At 39.9% G+C, this 24,068-nt stretch overlaps 1 protein-coding gene across 2 annotated transcripts in view; it reads left to right on the top strand.

Annotated features, from left to right (window-relative positions):
• Positions 1–23,494, top strand: part of Tceanc2 (transcription elongation factor A N-terminal and central domain containing 2) — a 50,542-nt gene extending 27,048 nt beyond the window's left edge. The window contains exons 4-5 of one of the 2 annotated variants that reach the window (XM_074080049.1): positions 13,903–14,096; positions 22,380–23,494. In XM_074080049.1, coding sequence (XP_073936150.1) covers positions 13,903–14,096; positions 22,380–22,568 — 383 coding nt within the window. In that variant the 3' untranslated portion in view covers positions 22,569–23,494. The remainder of the gene's footprint in view (positions 1–13,902; positions 14,097–22,379) is intronic. The other variant, XM_074080048.1, reaches the window with a different exon arrangement.
• The last annotated feature ends 574 nt before the right edge of the window (positions 23,495–24,068 follow it).

Raw genomic sequence — 24,068 nt, 5'->3', positions numbered from 1 at the left:
AATTCTTCTTTTCAAAAACTCTGCTTTTCATTTTACAAGTTTCTTCTTTCCCCTAAATCTGATTCTTGTCAATGATATTTGTACATTCTTGTGATTGTGCCTTTTGTTTCTTGAAACATCTAAGATAAAGCTCTTCTATATCTTCAGCTGATTATTCAGCTGCTGCTCTAATATTTATAGTCCTTAAGGATCTGAATCTGTTGTTTATTTCATTTCTGCTAACTCTCATGGTACTTGTTTTCCCATGTGCTTGATTTTTAGTTGTGAGCTTGTTATTTTATTTCAGTCTATAGGAATTCTGTGGGACAAAACTAGAGAAGTTTCCTTCTAAAAAGGATTATCTTCTTGCTTTGTTTCTGCCAACGGTCAACGGGCCACCTCAGGCCTAGAAGACTTTAACTCTCAAGGATCCCACCTCAGTATGGCAGTATCAGGATTAGCTCTTCCATCTTACCACTGGCCCAAAGCTAAGTATTTAAGCAGCATTGTTATTGGTATCAGAAAGAAAGATCCAAGTTGAAAGTCCTGAAGCACACCAATATTTAAGGGACTTGGAGGAGACTGAGGATGTGTGACTGGAGAAACAGAATGGAAACAGAAGACAATGCTGTCATAGAATACAAAAGAAAGAGTATAGGGGGTGGGACAGGGGATTGGTCAGCAGTGTCCATGTTTATCAAGGGGCCAAATAAGCTTAATCTAAAAAGTCACGCTGGATTTTGCAAAGTAAAGTCATCAATAATCCTAATGAGGACAGTTTCAAAGACAAGGTTAGGGGCAGAGGCTTGAAGAATGAAGAGAAGATAGGGAAATGAAACTGAAAATAAACAGTTCTTCAACAAGTTTGGTATTGAAAGGAGATGTAGTGATGTGAGAAAGGGAATGGAGATTGAAGAAAACACTGGTTTTTAAAATAGGAGGAAATCATAGCATGTTGAGTGCTAATAAGAAGGATGCATTAGAGTAAGAGAAGTTAATGTAGGAGAAGGATAACAGGGGTAAGGTCCGTAAGTTGTTAAGATTGATGAGCAATATGGGGATTGGCAAGAGCCTCGGATCATCATTTGTTCTATTTTGTTTGGAATCTAGAATGACTAAATCATTGAACACTTTCCATGTACTGTGCTTTATGCTGAATGCTAGAGAATAATGTATGGTCTGTATTTGTAAGGTGCTTACATTCTCATTGAGGAAATCAGCATAATTGTAATTATGGTTCACATCTGAAAAAAATGCTGAAGTCGTGGGTTGCACTAAGGTCTGTGGAAGAACAGAGGACACAGCAACTACTTCTGTTTCTGTAAAGTGGGGAGGGTTTCTTAGAAGAGCTGGAATTTTGCTAGATCAAAATGAGATCTCATTCTTTGCAGGGAGAGGCATGAGTAAAGGAAGGGAGGCCTACAAATCCTGAGAACAGCATGTTAGAATCTAGGATGTGTGGCTAGGGTGGAAGAGCAGGTAGAGATGGGGCCTGAGTATAAAGAAACTGAAACTGGCCAGTTGGATCTGGACTTTATCCTGAATGCCAGTGTTTTCTGGTGTGCATTTCTTAGAGCTCTGGTCAGTGAGGCATCCCGTGGAGATTGTCAGTATAATTTCTCATGTAATGGGCCAAGAGAAATCCCACAATAAAGAAACCTGTGTTGGGGATGTAGCTCAGTGGGAGAGCACTTTTCTAGCATGTGTGAGACCATGAGTTCCATCTTCAGCACTGCAAAAAAAAAAAAAAAAACCACAGAAAAAAAAACTTACTTAATTTTTTTACCAGGGTTTTAGCTTTGAAAAAAAGCCCTGTTATTGGAACCATAAAATGATTTTATATTTGTGTATATATGTATGTATTAAAGAGTTTCTGGTGGCCAAGGAGAGAATGTATAGGGGAAGACTGATACTGGAGACAGGAGGTCATTCAAACATTCATTCAACTAGTATTTATTGCATGTGTGCTGTGTGCCAGGCGCTGTTCTGGATGCCTGTGGATATGCCCTTGTGAACCTTACATTCTGTACAGGTGGTAGAGCAGAAGCATATTGTGTAGTTATGTTAGAAGATAATAATTGCTGTAGAAAAGGGGAAAAGTACTACAGGTACAGGGGTGTGATGAATGTGGGTGGGGGCAGATGGAAGTAGGTATCCTTGAGAGAGTGACATTTGAACAAACATGGAAAGGAGGTGAAGGAGTGAGCTATAGCCATAGTATGGCTATATTGTGAGACACAATGAAAGCTTGGATGATTGCGAGAGTGATGAAGAGAAACAGCTCCACAGAGAGACCTTTTCTGGGAGGACGAACTGTACTTAGCAAGAACTGACCATGGAGGCGGGGAAATGTGTCATCCCAGTGCCTCTCACTCTGTTGCCATTGTTATCCTCTGCACTGGCTCTTTCTGCCCCCAGACATGCACAAATCTTCCCCTCTAATTGTCTTTGCCACCTTTTCCAGACACCTTGTTTCTCTTTTTTCCTTTTATAGCCAGATTCTTTTAAAAATGATCAATACTCACAACTCCCCATTTCTGGCCCTCCCACTCTTTTTTGAAACCTTTCTCGGCTGGCTTCCCCCACTTCCCTACCCCTATCACTCCTCTCTCAGGACACAGGTGATTTCATTCTATCCAAATCCAAAGATGTCTCAGTTCTCATCTTCCCAGAGCTGTGCATATGAGAGCATTGATTACTGTCCTTTCTGTTGACATAAATGACACTGAACTGGTTGCCACCTCTGTGTCTATTTTTAAACAGCTTCCTTCATAGTCCTTATCTCAGTTGGTAATTTCTTGGTTGGTTTGCTTGGTTGGTTGGCTTGGTTTGGTTTTTGTTTTTTACTTTTTGTGTTTTGTTTTTGTGACAAAGTCTCACTGTGTAGTCCAGGCTGGCTTCAAACATGTGATCCTCCTTCCTTCTCCTCCTGAGAGAGAACAGGGGTTGCAGGCACATACCACTAGGCCCAGTTTCCGTTTATACTTTCTTATTTGATTATTCTTTGTTTTCTATTGCTCAGCAGTAATTCCATGCCAGCAGGGCCATGCTGTTTTATTCACCAATATGTCTTAAGCCTTAGTTTGGCATATTATAGGACCTCAGGATATGTTTGTCAAGTGTGTAAAATATGACAAGGATGGGGATGGGCAAGAAATTCTCCATGACTCTTCTAACCTTCTTTTTCTGTTTTTTTTTTTTTTTTTGTGGTGCTAGGGCTTGAACTCAGGGCCTACACCTTAAGCCACTCCACCAGACCTCTTTTTTGTGTTAGGTGTTTTTGAGATAGGGTCTATTTACCCGGGCTGCCTTCGAACCACGATCCTCCTGATCTCTCTCTCCTGAGTAGCTGGGATTATAGGTGTGAGCCACCAGCGCCTGGCTACATTCCATCTCTTAATATCTTACTAACCTAATAGGTAAAAGTAGTCTCTTGTTTTCATTTACTGAATAGAAGGACTTATTGGCTCTGTGTCCTTCTCCTCCTCCTTCTTGTAAATTATTTCTGTTCTTTGTTGATCTGCTAGTAAGATCTTATAATTTTTATCTTATTTCTGTGAGCTCCATAAATCCATTTAGCTCTCTCAGTTTATAAATAAGGAAACTAAGACCCAGAGAGTTGAAGTGACTTATCCAAGGCCACAGAAGTAAGTTAGCATCAGAGATGTAATGAGAACCCAGGTCTCTTGGGTCAGTGTTCCTTCCTGGTTAGCAAACTCCATTGTGCATTGGACCCTAGCCATATGTGCCTTTATTTTATTGGACCTTCTCTATGGCTTCTGCCATCTGCTCAGACTTAATCTCTTTTAAATCAGAATTCAGTTCTTTTTCTTTTGTACCTCAGGTGGGAGTTTTCTCCTAATATTTCCATTTTAGTCAATTTCCATAGCATTTTTCTCTAATATCAACTCTTTCTGTGAAATTGTCTTTAGGAAGTTGGAAATGTGGGATTGAAACTCAAATGAGAAATTTAGACTAGAAATATATACTTGGAAATGGTTTTCCAAAAAAATGTTTGCTTAAAATCACCTAAGTGGATGAATTCTGTGAGGAAAAGGAGAGAGTAAAGGTTTGAAAGACTGAACCTGTGGGAAAAATCCATGGTGGGGAAGTGGGAGGAGGAAGATGAACAGCCAGTGAAAGACTGAGGGAGTATAGTTAGAGCAGAAGAGAGGTAGGGTGGTTCAGTGACATGCAAGCCAGAGGGAAGAGTGTTTTCAGAGGTGGGGAAATGAGTAGCCTCAGAGTTCCCAAGTGGTCTGGGAAGTTGAGGGCCAGCTGGGAAAAAGCCTTTGGACCTGGCAGTTTTAGGACCTCTGTGAAGAAAAACCAGTGGCAAGGGGCATTGAGTAAACAGCTGATGAGGCAGTGGGGTTAGGCACACAGCCTGGTGAGCAGGCATGCATCGCTTTGCCAATCCTATACAAATGAATATTCTGGGGAAATGTTTGTGTCAATCATATTGATCTGATTTCAGAAATGCCTTATTTTCACTTATTATTGGTTAGCAACAATAAAAGATTACTTATGCTTATAAAGTGCTTTCACATCTACGACCCATTTGACCCATGTAACAATTCTATAAGTCATGTAATAATTTTCTTCATTTTACAAATGGGAAAATTGAAACTTGGATCATCTAAAGTAGTTTGCACCAAGTCAGACAACCAAATAATAAATGACAGTGCCGGGCTGGAGGTGTGGTTCAAGTGCGTTCAAACCTCAGTACTGCCAAAAAAAAAGTGACGGTGCTAAGATGTTCTTAAACTGTCATGTCTCGGGATGGTGGCAGGGCTACATTCCTTTCTGGAGGTTCTAGGGGATGATTCGTTTCCTTGCTTTTTTCAGTTTGTAGAAGCTTCCTGCATGCCTTGGCTTGTGATCCCCTTTCTCCATCTTCAAAACTAGCAGTAATAAGTTGAATTCTCACATCTCATCCCTCTGACCTACCTTTCTGTCTCTTCTTCCACTTTTAAGGACTCAGGTGATTAGATTGGGCCCACCTGGAAAATTGATGCTAGTCACCCCATCTCAGGGTCCTTAACCTTAATCATACCTGCAAAGTCCCTTTTGCCACTTAAGGTAACGTAGTCACAGATTCTGAGGATTAGTGCCACAACAATTTTTGGGACCATTATTTTGCTTACTATAGACTTCAAATTATACCATACTATTTCGGACTTCGGTGCTCTTGTTCACTCCACTTGTGTCATTCCTGTCCCCCGAGTCACTGTCAACACTCAGGATAGAGATTGCCTCTTTTGTGGTGCTCCCTGGCCAGTTGAATTGACTCTTTTGTCCTGGTGGCCCCTTAATACTGTCTTAGGACGTGTACACTTCCGTGTGTGTGTTTAGCTGTTTTTCCCTGTGCTTAGACCTGCCTGGAGCTCCCTAGTGCAGCTCCGTGTCTTGCTCAACATTCTAGTCTAATGCCCAGCACAGGGCCTGGTATTTGTATAGTATTTGGTAATGTTTGTTAAATGAGCAAAAGACTGCTTCCTATGGGAATTTGTCTTAACAATGTGCCGGGATGCAGAAACCCCTTAACCTTAAGCCCAGGGGACCTGACCCAGGTCATAAGACCAGCCAGTGGCACTGCTTACTTTAGAACATAAAGTTCATGGAGCAAATAATGACTTTTTGCAGATCATTAACTTCCTTGATATAGCTACTGACCAACTTATGACCTTGGGGAAAGGTCACGGAGCCTCGTTTTTTTTTTTTTTTTTTTTTTTTTATCTGAATCAGAAGGAGGTGGACTGTTGATCACCAGAAGCAATAGCATAGGGTTAAAGCAGGGACTGGAGCTAGACTGCCTGTGTACGTGCTTGACACCTAGCCCTGTTTTTTGCCCTGCCTCCTAAGTTACTTAACCTCTCAGTACCTCAGGTTCATTACCTATGAGTTGAGGAATTATGATAACACCTACCTCATTGGGTTGTTCTGACGATTACATGAGTTAAGATATTGTGTTCGTCAAAATACCTGGGAAAGTCAACTTAAAGGAAGGAAAATTGATTTCTGAGATTTCAGTACAGGGTCACTTGGCTCCATTTTTTCTGAGCCACAGTAAGGCTGAATATCATGGCAAAGAACAGGTGGTAGAACAAAGCTGTTTACCTCATGGCAACTGGGAAGCAGAGAGAGAAAGAGGAAGAGATGAGTGTCAGATATCCCCATCAAAGGCATATCTAATGATCTACTTCCTCCAACAAGGCCCTACCTTCTAAAGTGTCCACTACCTACCAATAGTACTACCATCTGGGGACCAAGATGAGCCTTTGGGGGACATTTATGATCCAAACATAACAGATATGTAAAGTGTTTAGCATAGTAGCTATTATTAGTGGTATTATAAAATTCCCTTTGTGTCCTAAAATTTATGGTTCTACTCTGTTTTTTCCTAGTAGGGCTAGTAGGTGGGGGGTCCCTCAAACCTCCTTTCTTCTCTTTTCCTCCCCTGGATTACCTTTCTCACTCTCACTCTTTGGAGATTCTTCCCTCTTGCTGACAAATCTTGCATGCCCCATGACTGGCCTCTCTTACAGCTATATTCCCCTTGGGCTAGGTTCTCCAGTGCTGGCAGAGGCTCTAGACCAGTCAGGGTGTGGCTCTTGTGGGAATATCTGTGGAACTTACTATCCTCTGCAGGTCAAAAGCAGTGACCACTGCTCTAGCATGAGAGTGCAAACCTCTTGCCCTATCGCCATATCTCAGGGCTTGTGCCCTTCTGGTTTGACAATACCAAGAAAGATGAGTAGCATTATCTCAACAGAACCCTATTGAATGCTCTGTGCACCAGTCCCTAATAACAGAGAATTTTAGGATATCAGGGGTTCAGTATATGACTCTAAAGTCAGGCTGCTGTGTTCAAATCCTGGCTTCTGTACTTACTAGCTGTGAGACCTGGGCAAATTATTCTGCTGAGCTTCAATTTATCATTTGTAAAAGTAGATACAAGGTGTTTAATTCATTATTATAAAAATAAGTGATATAATTCATATAAAGCCTGGAATGATAAGCACTAAGAACTCTGAGTAATGGGTAACAATTAGACACTTTTCATTCAGTTCTTTAGAATATATTTCATTATTTTGTTTGCAATTGTATGATTTTTCTCAGTCAACTGCATCCATACCCAAATGTTAGTCCAAAACCAACTTGAAAATCAAGTGTAAGTTTTTAAAATTTAATTGATTGAATTTGGCAAACTTTTTTTTTTTCTGTACTGAACCCAGTGTCTTGTGCTTGCTAGGCAAGTGTTCTTGGATTATGCCCCCCTTCTGTGTTTATACTAATTTTATTATTTTGTTTTTGTTTTTTGAGACAGGGTATTGCTATGCAATCCAGGCTGACTTGGAATTCATATGTAGTCCAGACTGATCTCAGGCTTACTATCTTCCAGCCTCAGCCCTTTATTTTGTTTTTGATTAGGTTCTCACTAACTTTACCCAGGCTGACCTCAAATTTGAGATCCTCCTGCCTCTGTCTCCCAGATAGCTAAGATTACAGGTGTGTGCTTCCATACCCAGCTTGTCAAACATTTATTGTCTCTTCTGTGCTAGTCCTGATGCTGGGGACTGGGAACATAACTTGGAGTAAGGTACAGGTTCTACCCTTAAGCTGTTTACATTTCAGAGTCGAAAGTAGGCAGGACTTGGAAAAAGGTAGTGTTTGCCTAGCATGCATAAGACCCTGAGTTCAATTGCCAGCACCATGAAAAAAATAAAATTAAATAAATAGTCTAAGGAAAGGGAACAGTACAAGCTAAGACTCAGAAATATAAAAAGGCCAGACAGCATGACTCAAAATGGATATGCAAGCTATTATCTTAGCTAGAACTTTGTGCATGGAGAAAAGGAAGTGGGAAGGGTTGGGAAGAAGGGAGGGAAGAAAGAGGACAACATGGTAAGAGATAAGGCCAAAGAGGTCCCATCACATCCAGAGCTTTAATGTTATATTTGGAAATTAACTTGAGGGCAGTGGAGAATCATTGAAGGATTTTTTGGGTGAGGGTGTTATGTGATCAACTTTTATCTTTTCTCCCTGTCCCTGTAGTAGCAGGGATCAATCCCAGTACCTCGCACTCACTAGGCAAACTCTCTACCACTGATATATGTCTTCATTCCCATTGAATTATCTTAAAATGGTCATTTTGACTTGAGTGTACAGGACAAATTGGAGAGGGCCAGATTAAATCACAGTGGACTAGTAGAGAGATGATGAGAACCTGAATCAGGCCAGTAAGAATGGAGAGAGAAGTGAGAAGGAAGAGGAAAGGATGTAAAGGATGGTAAGGAAGTGGGTCAATCAACCATAGAGAAGAATGAAATTATGTCATTTGCAGGAAAATGAATGGGGTGAAAATTATCATATTAAATGAAATATGCCAGACTGAGAAAGACAAATAGTGCATGTTCTCTTTCATATGCAGTCTGGATCTATGAATTAATAAACAAGTAAATAAATGACGTGAGTGTAAAACAAGGACTGTTGGGGATGGGAACAGCAGGGTGGGAGAGGGTGAAGGGGGGGGTGAGTATGATCAAAGTACTTCATAGGCATGTATGACAGTAGAATAGTAGAACTCATTAAAATTGTTTTAAACAGGGAAGTGGGGATAAGGGAATCACATGGGGGTGAATTTGATAAAGGTGCATTATATGCATATATGGAAATAACACAAGAAAACCCCATTATGCAATTAATATATGCTAATTTTAAAAAAGAAGTGGATCTGTATGACTCGGAAAGACCATATGGACATAAGAATGAGAGAAATAGTGAAACATAAAATGGTGAGAGGTGGTATTGCCAATATGAGATAAGAAATGTTGAATTAGAGGTGCTTGCAGAATAAGCAGGTGACCATGTCCAGTAAGGGATTGGATGTTTGGGTCTTGTGCCAAAGGGTAGCCTTTGGCTAGAGATACATAGTTGGAAATCATCCGCTTGCAGGTGGAGGTTGGACCACAGGAGTGGGTAAGATTACTTAGGAAAGGCAGGTAGAGAAAGAAGAGGAGGCCAAAGACAATGCCCAAGTTGGGGTTTTCAAATAATTAAAAGTAGATGAAGGATCAGCAGCCAGCAAAAGAGGTAGAGAAGGAAAAGGATAACCAGTACAGGTAGTGTGTCAAAAAGCAATGGAAGAACTGGGCACTATTGGCTCATGCCTGTAATCCTAGCTACTCAGGAGGCAGAGATCAGGAGGATCAAGGCTCAAAACCATCCTGGGCAAATAGTTCAAGAGACCCATCTCAAAATACCATCACAAAAAAGGGCTGGTGGAGTGGTTCGAAGTGTAGGCCCTGAGTTCAAACCCAGTTCGCAAAAAAAAAAAAAAAAAAAAAGCAATGGAAGAGAATATTTCAGAAGGATGAAGGCTGCTGTGTCAGATGCCTCAGAGAGGCTATGCAGTGTCAGGACTTTGTGAGAGGGGTTTCTGCATCTTCATTTCTTATACATAAAACTGGATCAACAGTGCCTGTCTAGGAGAGAAAAAAGGGTAAGATGAAGATCACATGATAAGAAGGACCTCTGTTCAAACAGACCTGAATGTGCCTTTATGACAGCACAGCCCAGGCTGTTAGGCTGTTTACATGTTGAGCCAGTCCACCAACTGGGTTGTGAGCTGAAGTGTTTAGATACATATAGTCCCACTACTCAGAGGAAACCTCTGCTAATAATTTTATTGTAAATTCTTTGGAACTTTTTTCTTTGCTTATAAACAAATCTGGTATTTGTGTATATAAACATGTGCAATTTTAAAACAAATAGATGTTGGCACGTAATGAGTATGCTTTCTGAGACCTGCTTTTTCCACTTAGCTAAAGACAGTGATCATCTTTACATGTTTCTGCATGTTGAGGTGTTCCAGTGCTTATCTTTTGTTTGTTTGTTTTGAATCAGGTCTCACTATGTAGGCCAGGCTGACCTTGAACTCATCAGTTCTCCTGCCTCAGCCTATAATTTTGTTTTAACAAATTGGACCTTCATAATGAGTTCGTAAGTTATTTCTAGCCTTTTACTACCTCAAACAATACTAAAATGAATATTTTTGTTTATAAGTCTTCTTTGCATCCTTTGAATTCCAAGGATTGTGTGGTACTCAACTCTGTATCCTTAGCACCAGGCAGAGAGTAGGCGCTCAGTAAAAGTGTCACAATGCCCCGAATTTAGGTCTCTGCCGTATCTTATTTATCTTTTTTTTTTTTTTTTTGGTGCCTGGGATTAAACCCAGGGCCTCACATACGGTAATATACACTACCAGAGTTATACCCCAAACTTCTATCTTTGTATTTTCTTACATCTACAACAGTGATTAACCACAAAATTTTGTTTGCTAGGAGAATAATCTCCAGGATATTGAGAATTCTATCCAGAAGAGGAAGGTATACAGTAGTGACTTCTGTTTTTAAGTGATGTATGTCTCAAAAGCACTTTCGTAGGCATTGGTGGCTAAGAAAGACCGTTAGACCTTTCTAATGAGTACTTGGCACTCCTCCTCCTCGTCCTTCTTCCCATGAGTACTGATGTACTACTTTCCAGGTCACTACAAAGGCCAGATAAAAACTCTTGATAAATAATTGGTTAGAGTGAGAAGCTAAGAGTCTTAATATTGTGTTATTCCTGTTTTCCCTTGAATGTTATAAACATATATATTTTTTCATCTTCAGGATTCTCTTCACAAAATCTTTAGAGGGATAGTTTCTTGTTCAAGCCCTGCATGACTAGTGCTTGGTATAGTACCTCGTACAAATGGCCTGCCAGAAACGTGTGGAGAATAAATGCCTTAAGCAGTGTTGGGCTATGCGATTGGTGTAATTGGAGACATTTTCTAAATATTTTGACCATTTCCCCATATTTAAATTTCTGCCCCCCTTTGTTCATTCAGTGATGGCTCTTATCACATACTAAATTCATTTTTTTTTTCCCCCTCCAAGACTGTGTTGCCCGAGGTGACCTCAAACTCTTGGGCTTAAGCAATCCTCGTGCTCCATCCAGCCTCCTGAGGAGCGAGGACTACAGAAATGTGGTACCACACCTGGCTTTATATTAAATTCTTAACCATATTACAAGAGCCTATTCTGAATCTCATTTTTCATTTCATAGACTGAAATGAAAAACTCATTTGTTTTGGTATTGGTCTATATAATTTTAATTGTTATTGCTTTATAAATGTGTTCTAATATCTAACACTATTGTACCTTAACTCCTCTTTTTCAAAATGGTATTTTATCTTCTTGCCAGTTATAGCTCTAAAATAAATCAAGAAATACTTGATTATACTCTAGTAAAAATAGTCTATTGGGTTTTTTTAATTTGAGATCCTCTTAAATCTACAAATTAATTTCTATATTGTCACTTTTTGCTTATATTTCCACCTCATTTTGTGGTATATTTCTCCTTTTGCATGTCTTCTACTTGGTATTTTAGTAAAAATATGTGTTGTTTTTCCTGTGCATGTCATTCATCTGGCCTTCTTATTCCTGCCTCCCACCACTGTGCTCACTGGTGGAGACATGAAGATGAACAGGTCACAACTCTTTCCCTCAGGAAACTCACTTTGGTGAGCAAAAGAGTGACTGATCAGATAATTACAACACACTCTAGTAATCGTTATGATAAGCAGAAATTTGAGGTGCTAAGGAAGCACAGAGCAGGGGTACCAACCAGGTCTATTTTTTCCTTTTTTTTTTTTTTTTTTCGGTGCTAGGGACCGAACTCAGGGCCTTGCACTTGCCAGGCAAGTGCTCTTCCACTGAGTTAAATCCCCAACCCCCAACCAGGTCTTATTAAGGAAAACTTCCTGGATGGGGGACTCCAGAATGTCTTAAAGGCTAGATGAAGAGGGAAGAGGGAGTTCCAGGCAGACCAAATGTTTGTTGGGATATGTGTTCCAAAGTAAAGAGACAAGAAAAAACATTGAAACATTTTAAGAGTTACAAGTAGCTGGGTACAGGGTGATTATGGAATAGTAGCTGGAAATGAGGTTAGGAAGTAGTGGGAAGGTGGCAGATTGTGAAGCACTTGTGTAAAAGAGTTTAAATATAGGAGTGAAAGACTTAAGTGAAAGAGTGAAATGGTGAAATTTATGTTGTACATAGATAAAATACTAAAATTAAATAAAAGCCTCTCTAACCACAGTGTAAACAATAGTTCCAAGGGATACCAAACTTATCCTGAAGGCAGTGAGTTCCAAGCAAGGGCAGTGGTAGAGGGGATAGAACAAAAGGAGTAGTCCCAAGCTCTTAAGGAGGTAGGCACACACACAACACCCGTGGCATGCTTCCGTTCCCACTCTTGTTAATGTATCACCAAGTGGTGTGTGGTTCTTACTCATTTAGGCAGGATTTTTTTCCATGTTGTGTCCTGACTGGTTATTGCTGATTTAAGAAAGCTATTGATTTTTAAACATGTAGAATATATATATATATCTTTCATATATATTATATATATAGTATTCTTTTTTTTGAACTTTCAATTCTATATATTTGGTTACTTTCTTTGGCTTTTGTTGGTATTTATTTATATATAGGGTACTTTTACATATCGATATTTTTTATACTTCCCTTTTTCCATTTTTATTATGGAAATCTCAAACATACACAAAAATAAAGTGAATACTATAACAAATTTCTGTATTCCCTTTTTTGCTCTACTTCATCTTTCTCTTTTTTTTTGTGATGTTCACTGAATTTTTTTTTTTTTTGGGTGGGTCTGGACTTTGAACTCAGGGCTCCATTCTTACAAAGAAGATGCTCTCTCTACTGCTTGAACCACACTTCCAGTCTGTTTGCTCTGGTTATTTTGGAGATGAAGGCTATTTGCCTGGGCTGGCCTTGAACCATGATCCTCCCAATCTCAGCATCTCAAGTAGCCAGAAGTACAGATGAGAGCCACCAGCACTTGGCTTACTGAAGTATTTTTAAAGCCAGATATCAGACTTCTTGTCATTTCAGGTTTACATACTTCAGTCTGCATCTCTAAAAAAATGAGTATTTTCTTAAATTAACAAGAATGGCATTTTTGTTCTTAACAAAATTAATAAATTCCTTGGTATAATTTAATATCTAGTGTGTATTCATAATTTTTGTTTATCCCAAAGTACTTGTTAGCAGTTGGTTTGTTCCAGTCGGGATTTGGGTTAGCCATCACAGAAGGTGACTTGGACTCAGAAGACTTACAGTCTATAGCAGTGCCTAACCCTAGCCCCCATAGTGCCATTGACTGTTGCAATGACCATGTCTATTGTGCTGTAGAATGCTCCATGTTACGATAATTCACCTCCTTCCTCTGTCTCTCCTAGTTGCTGTAGGCTGGAGGTAAGCTTTGAATAGCTAATTGGATTGTGGGGAAGGGCGTGTTGTAGAGGCAGATACTTCATAGGTAGGGCTGTCAATACTTCCTTTGCTCGTAGCCCTGCTCTTAGAGCTGCTAACAGTGATCAGCAGGTACCTGGAACAAACCAGCTTTTCACTGAAGGAGTTCATCCTCTGGTGGTCATCTTCTGAATGAATTACTTTATCATTTTCCTCTCAATCTTTGCACATTAAGTAGCTAAATAAAAAACTTTTAATAACTAGGGCTGTTTTGTGTCTTGGAATATAGTATATACCAATAACAAACAAGTGGTTAATTTTATTATAATTTTTGGACTAAGGAGTTAGAACCTTACTGGCTGTTGTTTTAAGAGTCAGTCAGTAATGCTTCTAGTTTATGACTTACTGCTTTGGTGAGTCCAGTTCTCCCTCAGAGATTGTCTCATCTTAGCCTTTGTGAAGTGAGTCTTGTTTGCACTGGAGCCTTTCCATTCTGGGGAATCTGAATGACTCTCAGTGCCATGTACCATCAGTTCATCCAGTCCTGTGCTTTTCAGAAGAATACAGAGCTACCTTTCCTTTGGTTTCTCTCTTGTTCCAGGTCACACTGTGAACAAGATGCGTAAACACTCAGATCCGGAGGTGGCTTGTCTTGCCAAAGAAGTTTACACTGAGTGGAGAACTTTTATTGAAAAACATTTGGATAGACCTTCTATTGAAGTCCGAAGTGATCCCAAAACTGAGTCATTTAGAAAAAATGCTCTGAAATTACTCTCAGAAGCCTTGGAATTAAAGGTAATGTTCTGGTTGGAATGCAGTTATGAGGGTCTCCTGGTTAAATAACCCTCATATTTTCATGATAAGCTTTCACAGTCTTAATGCTGTGACCTTGTTCTAATAGGTTATTCCTTAAAGATTCTGGATTTGTAAGCATTCTTGGAACTACCAAGACCTGGCTTGAAACCTTGGCTCTAGTATATTCTAGTTGTGACATCTTAGACAAATTCCTCAATATTTCTGAGATTTGCTTTGTATATCTGTAAAAGGAGCATTATAATTCCACCACCTAAGGTTTTTGAGAAAGTTAAATGAGCCATTTATACAAAAGAATAGTGCATGGTACCTCCTGATTAGAAGTAATTTAATGAGCTGAGAGTGGTGATTTTCACTTCTAATCAATCCCAGCTACTCGGGAAGTTGAGATCAGAAGGATCATGATTCAAGGCCAGCCTGGGCAAAAAGTTACCAAGGTCCCCATCATCAAATAAGCCCAGTGTGGTGGTACTCATCTATAATCACAGGTACTCAGGAGGCCATAGGTAAGGATGACAATCCAGGCAAAAACATGAGACCTTTTCCAAAAAATAATTAAAGCAAAAAAAGAGCTGGCAGTATGGCTCAAGTGGTAGAGCATCTGTGTAACAAGAGCAAGGCCTTGAGTTCAAACCCAAGACACCCCCCCAAAAAAAAATAGTCATTTAATGAATATTGGTTCCTTCCCACTTAAATTTTTTCCCTTCCCACTTAAGTAAAAATTTGTGGATGGACTGTGTTGTAGAACACCAATGACAAAAGAAAGAGCTGTTTATTGACAAGACTACTCCCCTGTTTTTTTTATCAGTACCCATACTTTTTGTTCTAAGGCATAAAATCAGTTGGATAAGACTGAGCACGGTGGTACATAGCTGTAATCCAGCTAGGCAAGAAGTTCACGAGTTCTTGTCCAGCCTGTCCCAAAAACTGAAAAATCAATCGGATAGCCATATTCCCTGTCATCCTCCTAGCCAGAAGTTCAGATAATATTAATGATTTAAGGTATGCCTTCTGGAAGAAGGATTCTGCTTATTAACAGTAATAATCATTATCAAACAACAAATCTTGTAAGCTAATTAATACTCTGGATAATCAGACATATAGCATCCATATTTTTCCTCTCCTCAGAATATTCCACAATAGCCTTATTAAAATATCCTTAAAGAACAATATTATTAACAAAAGAAGGAATTCAGAGGTCTGATTAAATGCTAGACCTATTGCTACATTCTTAGAAAAGGTAGGTTTTTGTTTTGTTTTGTTTTGTTTTGTTTCTTGTGAGGCTGTCCATCAAACCCAGGGCTTTGTACATGATAGCAAGCCTCTACCACTGAGCTACATCCCCAGCTATTACTACATTTTTAGAAAAATACTTTAACCTTTCTCTCTCAATTATTTATCTACAAAAGAAGGGTAAATGAATGTTTGATTATTACTCACTTTTTTAAAAGAAAATTTGGAGTTTTTTAAATATAAATTTAAAATAAAAGGTGAGAAAAATACAGAAAGAAAAAAATTCACCATTGAACCTACCACCCAGACATAATCTTGTTAACATTTTGTCACATTTCCCCTTTGGGTAAGTTACTTTATTTTTGAATTATTATACATTAAGAATATGACAGCACATATGAATAAAATAAAAATTAAAAAAAAAAAAGAATATGACAGAATTTCATTGTAATGATTCCACACATGCATACAATGTACCTTGAACAAGTTCACCTCCTCCATTATTCTCCCTTTCTCCTTCTCTCTCCTCTCCCACTTTTGCAAACAGCATTTTCATTATGCTGTCTTCATATGTATACATGTAGTGTACTTCCATCCTCTCCTTTTTTGGTGAATTGTTATAGCATTTTAAAGGAATGCTGGGCAAATTGAAGATTTATTTAAAGTGAATTATATGCCAAATGTTCTTTTTATTAATTATTTAAATAGCATTGCAGAAAGTTGACACTGTTTACATTTGTGTCTTTTTAAATCTTGATCAGTTTCAATTAGTGTCATTTTGTATATCCTTTTCTATGTGTCTTTATTTTTTATGTTTGTGATTTTTAATGTATTTGGTAGTGCAATGAGTTGCTGTGCTGTAAGTTTATTTAACTTATCCTAAAGGAAGCTTCAATATGAATGTTGAAAAGATATATATGAAGGCTGTAAGTAATTTTCCAGAGTATTGATTAGCTAACAGACTTGCTATTTTAAATAAAGTTTATTTTTGAAATAAACCAAAATTACTACAGAAACATACAGTGTGGGTATGTAATATGTAGTTAATGTGGTGGTAAATATCAGTTCCCTGTGGTATCTTTTTAAGTAAATGATAATAACGAAGCTGTGCTTATAAGAATTAATGAGCAGTTTGCCTGCTATATTAAACTCCATAATAATTATCCTTTTAGTTTATCCATTAATTATCCTTTAAATGGCACATCAAGTGCTAAGCACTCAAGTGTTACAAAGCAAAGTTAAAAAAGTGATACATTCGTTAGTGCTTTCCAATGTAATTGGAAAAAATATCAGATTAAGTATAGATGAATGGTGTTGTTCCCTGAGAGTAAATTTAAAAAATTAAAAGTATGCATCTTATTGTCTTTCTTGGCCAAAAAAGGGGGAAAAAAATCTGTCTTCCTTGCCTAAGTGGTATTTTTAATCCGTTTGATACGTCAGAAAATATAAATACAAACACTTTTACATAAAGTTAATTCTATCATCAGGAGACATTTCCATATTAGGGTAAATCAGTGAACCGTCTAATCCAGTTTTTGGTCTTTGACAGTAACCAATGTTGGGTGCATTCAAAACATACAGCAGATCTCCATAAATGTGCTTTATCAAACAGTACTAAACCATTGGGTAAGTTATTGGCCCAATGACTGAAGTCTTTACAGTTTGATCCTAGTGTGTGTTTTTGTGAATACCAAATCTATTCATTACATTTTTTATAGAAAAAATGTTTCCATGTTATTTGTTTTAGTTAGATCCTTTAACAGTGAACACCACATATGAAAAATATGCATGCAGCCAAAAGGTTCATCTCTTTATTACCCTACAGATCTTGCTTTCTAAATTCATAGATTATTTCCTTGTTCTTGGAATAATGAAATAGATGAATAAAAACTCCATTGTTGAAACCCAGGCTCCATTCCCCTTTACTTTCTCCATTCCGGATCTTCTTTGTTCTTCCTCATCTTTTAGATCTTTCCTCATATGAGCATCCCCTGTGGTGTCATTCTCTTACTTCCCCTTCCTCATTATCCACTCTCATTCCTACCTCATGGCCTGTGATCATTTTCCTATTATGTCATTTAAAAAAATGAACCTGGTTCTCAAACTGAGCCTGTATCATTAAGAGTTATGAAACACTGGCTGGTTGGCTCAGTTGGTTGTCAGATGGTGCTAATGAGATCCAGGTCAGGGGTACGTTCTCCTATGGAACTATTAGTTTTTTCTTTGTTTAATGGCTTCAGACTGCACCCCTGACTTTGACCAACTCTATCGTAAATGTATCAAGTGATCAAAAAGAAGTGTTGAGATAGATATGCACAAACCCAATCAGACTTTCAGAAAACACACAGTTTCCTTCCAGTGGATATTCAATTCAACCAATGTTTGGTGGGGATCTACTAGGTGCTAGGGGAAAATACAAATAAGTGAGTTGCATTCCTCATTTTAAGAAAGCTTACTGTCTTCTGACTTAGAGTCTGTAAATGACTAATGAAAATATGAGGCAGGATGAAATAGTGGTACTGCCAAGTGATATAGACACACAAAGTATGGAACAGTTAAATTTGATCTGATCATGAAGCTTCATGGAAGAGATGGCATGTAAAAATAGAAATATTTTATTTCATATTTTATCTGCTAGGTATGTGATACTATTGAAAGAGCAGGAAAGGAGGGAGATATACATGGGGAGAAAGGACATTCTTTTAACAGATATTTATTGAGCACTTTCTATGTGCCAGTACCTAGGCTAAGTATGGCAAATTTAGACCTGTATCTAATATATTGTATCAGCTCTAGAGGTGCTCACAGACTTCTGAGGAAGATAAATACACAGTCTACACATGAAGAAAACCTCGTTCTCTTGCATTTAAAGAGTTTGCAGGTGTGACAGACTTCACTAACTGATTATGGTTCCATTTTCTACCAAGGCTATTCTTTGACAAAGAAGGGCCCTAGGTGGTCATATTTTATATCTTCCTTTAGCTATAGCCAGTTTGTCCACAATTGGACAACTGAATAATAACACACTCTACCCATAGGCACAATAGATAAGGAAGGCAAATTCGATTCTCAGTCCCTGAGAAGTGGGAACTAGGAAATACCAAGAAAACAACAGTGCAAGTGTTGAAACAGAAGGGATATTGGAGAGGTTATGAGGAAGCAGAAGTTGTGGATAGAAAGATGTGTAGACTAGGGAAAGAGAATCAGGCAATTAGAATTTCACAATAGACAAGTTATGGAAACAGCCAAGATGCCCCACCACTGACGAATGGATTAAGAAAATGTGGTGTCTATACACAATGGAATTTTATGCAGCCATGAAGAAGAACGAAATGTTATTCACTGGTAAATGGATGGAATTGGAGAACATCATTCTGAGTGAGGTTAGCCTGGCCCAAAAGACCAAAAATTGTATGTTCTCCCTAATATGCAGACATTAGATCAAGGGCAAACATAACAAGGGGATTGGACTTTGAGAACATGATAAAAGCGAGAGCACACAAGGGAGGTGTGAGGATAGGTAAGATACCTAAAAAATTAGCTAGCATTTGTTGCCCTTAACGCAGAGAAACTAAAGCAGATACCTTAAAAGCAACTGAGGCCAATAGGAAAAGGGGACCAGGAACTAGAGAAAAGGTTAGATCAAAAAGAATTAACCTAAAAAGTAACAAACACGCACAGGAAATTAATTTGAGTCAACTCCCTGTATAGCTATCCTTATCTCAACAAGCAAAAACCCTTGTTCCTTCCTATTATTGCTTATACTCTCTCTACAACAAAATTAGAAATAAGGGCAAAATAGTTTCTGCTGGGTATTGAGGGGGTTGGGGGGAGAGGAAGGGGGCAGAGTGGGTGGTAAGGGAGGGGGTGGGGGCAGGGGGGAGAAATGACCAAGCATTGTATGCACATATGAATAATAAAACAATAAAAAAAAAAAAAGAATTTGTAGTGCGCAAGGCCCAGGGAGAGGAGCAAAACCATTTTAGAAAAAGACCAAGCAGATCGTGAAATACCAAGAGGGGATCTGGACACTAAATGCAGTATATCCCCAGATTCCCTTCAGGGTTCCTGTTCCCATTCCCATTCAGATATATCTCACAACAGAATCCCTTTTTCTCAAGGTCTCAGAGACACTCTGGTCCTTTCACCCTGAAGCGCTTTCTTAGCTAAAGCACCAAGTTAAGACCCACTGAAAAGGGCTCATCGTCTTGGCAGGTTTGGATCACCCAAATGCATTCTTCACTTTGTGCAATGAACTTGTTATATACAACAGTGTGTGATGAATTGTTTTCCTTTATGATTTATATTTCAATGTCACAGATACTTCTCTTTCATTTCCTCACTCTGATTGGCCTTCATTTAGCAAAAGGCACAGTGAGAATTGCTGATGCTCCTGTTCCCATCACACCACTAGCATGGCACCTGTCCATTGCCTTACGGTTATCTGTGTGCACACTGTCTCCTTTCTAGCCTGAGTTCCTGAAGGGAGGGGGTCTCCAAGATCAGACCAGACTCTTTTTGCTGAATGAAATGTGTATGAGTATCCAGTTGTGTGAATTTTCAAGGCACTCTTAAGAGGTTTTTGTTTGTTTGTTTTAATACTATAATTCATAATGAGTTCCAAGTCACCCTAGGCTACATAGCAAGACCTTGCCTCAAAAACAAACAAAACAAAACCCTACAATTTGATGGAATGGCCATTATTGTTTTATAAACACACACAGACCCTCCTTCTCTTGATAACCACTCCCCTCAGAGAGAGACAGAGAGAGAGAGAGAGAGGTTTCTTATGTGTAAGTGGATCCAGGTGAAGTGTGAATGTCTACACAATCGGTGAGTAACCAGCCTCATACTGGAATGAGGAATCTCTCTGGCAAATGCTGTGGAACAAATGCTGGATGACCGCCAACCACCTTTCCAGCCTCTAAAAGAGTGATCTGGGCTAGAGCTGTCTCGGGCCCGGGATCGATGTCCACTCAAGAAACCTTGAGAACTCAAGGAATCTGGGTTCTAGAGAGCCATGGCACCAAGTCCACAGGCCTCTGAGGTAATCAGTCAGCCTTTCAGACCATGGTCTTTTGTAAACGTCTTTTTGTCTGCTAGACCTAGGCAGATGTCTGGCTTGGATATCTATCTGTCTGTCTGTCTATCTATGTGTATGTGCACATGTGTGTCTGGTCCTCTTCTGCTGTCTTCTTGACTCTTAAAAGTTTTATTTCTTGGTCTGTCGCCTATCTTCCATGTTAAGACATTTTTTATCAACCATCAGGTGTCAGCTAATCCTTCATTTTTGGTGTGCTTTTTTCCTTTTTTGAACTTTGCTCTTTTTTTGTTTGCTTGTTTTGGTTTTTTTGAGACAGGGTCTCGCTATGTAGTCTAGCTGGCCTCAAACTTGTGATCTGCCTGCGTCTACCTGCTGAACTTGCTACTGCCTCAGCCTCCCGTATGCTGGGATTACAGCTGTATACCACCATGCCCAACCTGATCTTTGCTTTTTATTCAGAACACTGCAGAAAACATCCATGTCCAACTCAGTGAACTTACCACAAAGCACATATCTACTTCACCTTGCCAGATCCTTCTCATTCTCCTGGTCTCAGGTGAAACATTGTTTCCTTCCAAAGCCAGGTGCTGCTCTCATGGGTCAAGTGGCTCCCCCGGGGCTGTGCTCCTCAACACTCATCCTCTCCTCTTTCCTGGCCTTCAGTATCCCTACAATCCCCACCCACTGCTTCTTTCTCTTATCACATTGTGCACCCATGGACTCAGGGTTGTGCCTGCCATGGTCATCCTCAGAGCTTGGTGCATAGTAAATGCTGAATAAATATTGAAAGAGGGAAGGAATGAAGGCGGGGGGGAAAGAATGAGCGAGAAATTTGTTCCCATTTTCAAAGAACTTACTACCAGGGAAGACAAACTCAAAACAGAGATAACTATAGCAATGACCTTGGGAAGCTCAGGACACTGTGGCAGCCTATAGAACCTTTAGTCCTTCACACTAGGGTTTTTTTGGGGGGTGTGTGTATCTGCCTAAGCCTTGACATACGGACACAATTTGTTTCCTAAGGAAGGGTGAGCCTGGCTAAGGGAACTTGTGCCAGAGCAGAGGCATAGGGAGAGGAACATGAAAGCACTAAAGAGTGCTTAGGCTGGGCCATGGTCAGGATGGGGAGAGTAGTGGGAGATGGGCTTGGAAAGCAAGGTAGGGCCGAGGGTGCCTGAAGAGCATCTCAACCTGGCCTGGACCCAGATTGTGAACAAAGTTCCAGACCTGTTCTGCTTTCATTAGGTCTGTGACCTCAGGACAGCTTGGGCCTGAGCCAGACCACCCCAAAATTGCTATGGGTCCCAGCCCCTAGACCTGTTTAATTGAATCTGCAGGGGTCTCCAAACTGAGCCCATCACTGGGAATGTTGAGGCGGCTGTTAGTGTGCTGACAGGGGAGGAGACATGAGCTCTGGAGTCAGGGTCTGGGTCAGAATCCCAGCTCTGCCTCTTAGTAGTTGTAAGATCTTGACCCCTTTCCCTTTGGACCTGTTTCCTTATCTGGAAAATGTAGTCATCAGAGTTCTGAGCATAAAATGTGAAAAGTGATTTATAAACTGTCCTATACACATCTTAGGATCCAGACACAGTGTTTCTAAAATGCTGTAAGGGGTTAAAAGGCCCTTAAAAAACAAAAAGAAGTACAGACTGTTACACTGATTTATTATCCTTGGACTTTGTTTCCTGGCTGGTAAAGTACAGGGCCCAGTACCGGTTGCTTAGTTCAGGCCAGTTTCCTGTTATAATGGCAAATATTACCACCCGGCAGGGGTTGTGAATGAGGTCCCTGTCACAAAGCACATGGCCTTGTTCCTTAATTGCCAGGGTGGAATTAATTTGCTCTTCCTGTTTCTCTTGTGACAGGAAGTAGATGTCCTTGAATTTCAGTTGATTAATGGAGGCCTCGGAGCAGAGTGCTCCAGCCTCTCTCGCTTTTAATCCTTATGCAATGCAAGGACCTAATTTGATAATTTTGCTGTTTTTTAGATGGATCACCTACTGGTAGAAAATATTGAGCGGGAAACATTTCATCTCTGCTCCCGCCTCATTAATGTGCCCTACAGGCGGACGATGAGAGCTCTGGTCTTCACATTAAAGCACCAAGCTGAAATCCGGGATCAGGTGAAGAACGGCTCTCTGCCGGTCGGCACGTTTGTACAGACCCACAAAAAGTGACCCTAGGACGGTTCCAACCCTGGGCCGGGCAGAAGAGAAAATGGGCCTCTCTCTGCCATTCAAAGACTCTTTTGAGTTTGGGTGACGGCTGGTGCTGGCTGTGCTAAATTTTCCCATGGTGCCATTCCTTCAGACAGGATGTGGGGAGCGCTGGGAGACAGGCCTGCAGGAGCATGCTTCATTAGCTTCAGTGCGCTGGTGCTGCCTAACAGGACACACACCGGCTGTCACTAGGAAGCGCCATACGGTTGCCATCACCCAACACAGTGGAAGGGTGACGGATTTCACTGTGAGTATGCCAAGGACACCTCTAAACTTCCCCCGTGTCAGGCAGATGAAGTTACCACTTTATTTCGCCACCCTGCAGGTAACTGAAACTCAATTACTGCTGCTGCTCACTCGGTTCCATCCCCCTGAGTTTAGACAGCTCCTGTGCCTCTCAGAACTCCCCTGTCTGTTCTCTTTGCTCTACCCCAGGGGTGATCCTGCCAGAGCCTGCAACTAGCCCTGCTTTCCACAGCTCACTTATCTGAGCATTTCAGCTCTCCCTAGAAGACCTTCTGTGTTGGTCTCGGGAGCCCCCATGCTGAGGTTTCTAATGAGGAACTGGCCCAAAGCCTTCCCCGCACCTCAGGGTTTATTTGAATATGTCGGCTTTCAGTTTAAGGCGCTGTAGAAAATACATAATGAAATGTCTTTTGCAATGAATTACTGCAGTAGGGGAAAAAATGCATACATACATATTTTTAAATGAATTGTTTCTATACAGGCCTGCTTATGGAAACACTTACATAAACGATATTTTCCTTTTATAAGTAATAATAAACTGCAACATGTATTCTAAAGCAAAAGGCATGTTTTCTTCATTGGAAGCATTTCAAATTGATAAAGCGTTGGCAAAACTAAGGAATGGTGGGACAAGAATTTGAAGGAAGTAGCAAGACCCAAAGAAGGCTTTTTATTTTATTTTATTTATTTTTTTTATTTTATTTATGGTTTTTTTTTTCATTTTTCTTTTATTATTCATATGTGCATACAAGGCTTGGTTCATTTCTCCCCCCTGCCCCCACCCCCTCCCTTACCACCCACTCCACCCCCTCCCGCTCCCCCCCCCTCAATACCCAGCAGAAACTATTTTGCCCTTATCTCTAATTTTGTTGTAGAGAGAGTATAAGCAATAATAGGAAGGAACAAGGGGTTTTGCTGGTTGAGATAAGGATAGCTATACAGGGCATTGACTCACATTGATTTCCTGTGCGTGGGTGTTACCTTCTAGGTTAATTCTTTTTGATTTAACCTTTTCTCTAGTTCCTGGTCCCCTTTTCCTATTGGCCTCAGTTGCTTTAAGGTATCTGCTTTAGTTTCTCTGCATTAAGGGCAACAAATGCTAGCTAGTTTTTTAGGTGTCTTACCTATCCTCACCCCTCCCTTGTGTGCTCTCGCTTTTATCATGTGCTCATAGTCCAATCCCCTTGTTGTGTTTGCCCTTGATCTAATGTC

The sequence above is a fragment of the Castor canadensis genome, chromosome 7 (genome assembly GCF_047511655.1).
Source record: "Castor canadensis chromosome 7, mCasCan1.hap1v2, whole genome shotgun sequence".
Lineage (NCBI taxonomy): Eukaryota > Metazoa > Chordata > Mammalia > Rodentia > Castoridae > Castor > Castor canadensis.
The sequence above is the reverse complement of the archived record's forward strand: the minus strand, read 5'-3'. Positions and strand labels throughout refer to the sequence as shown.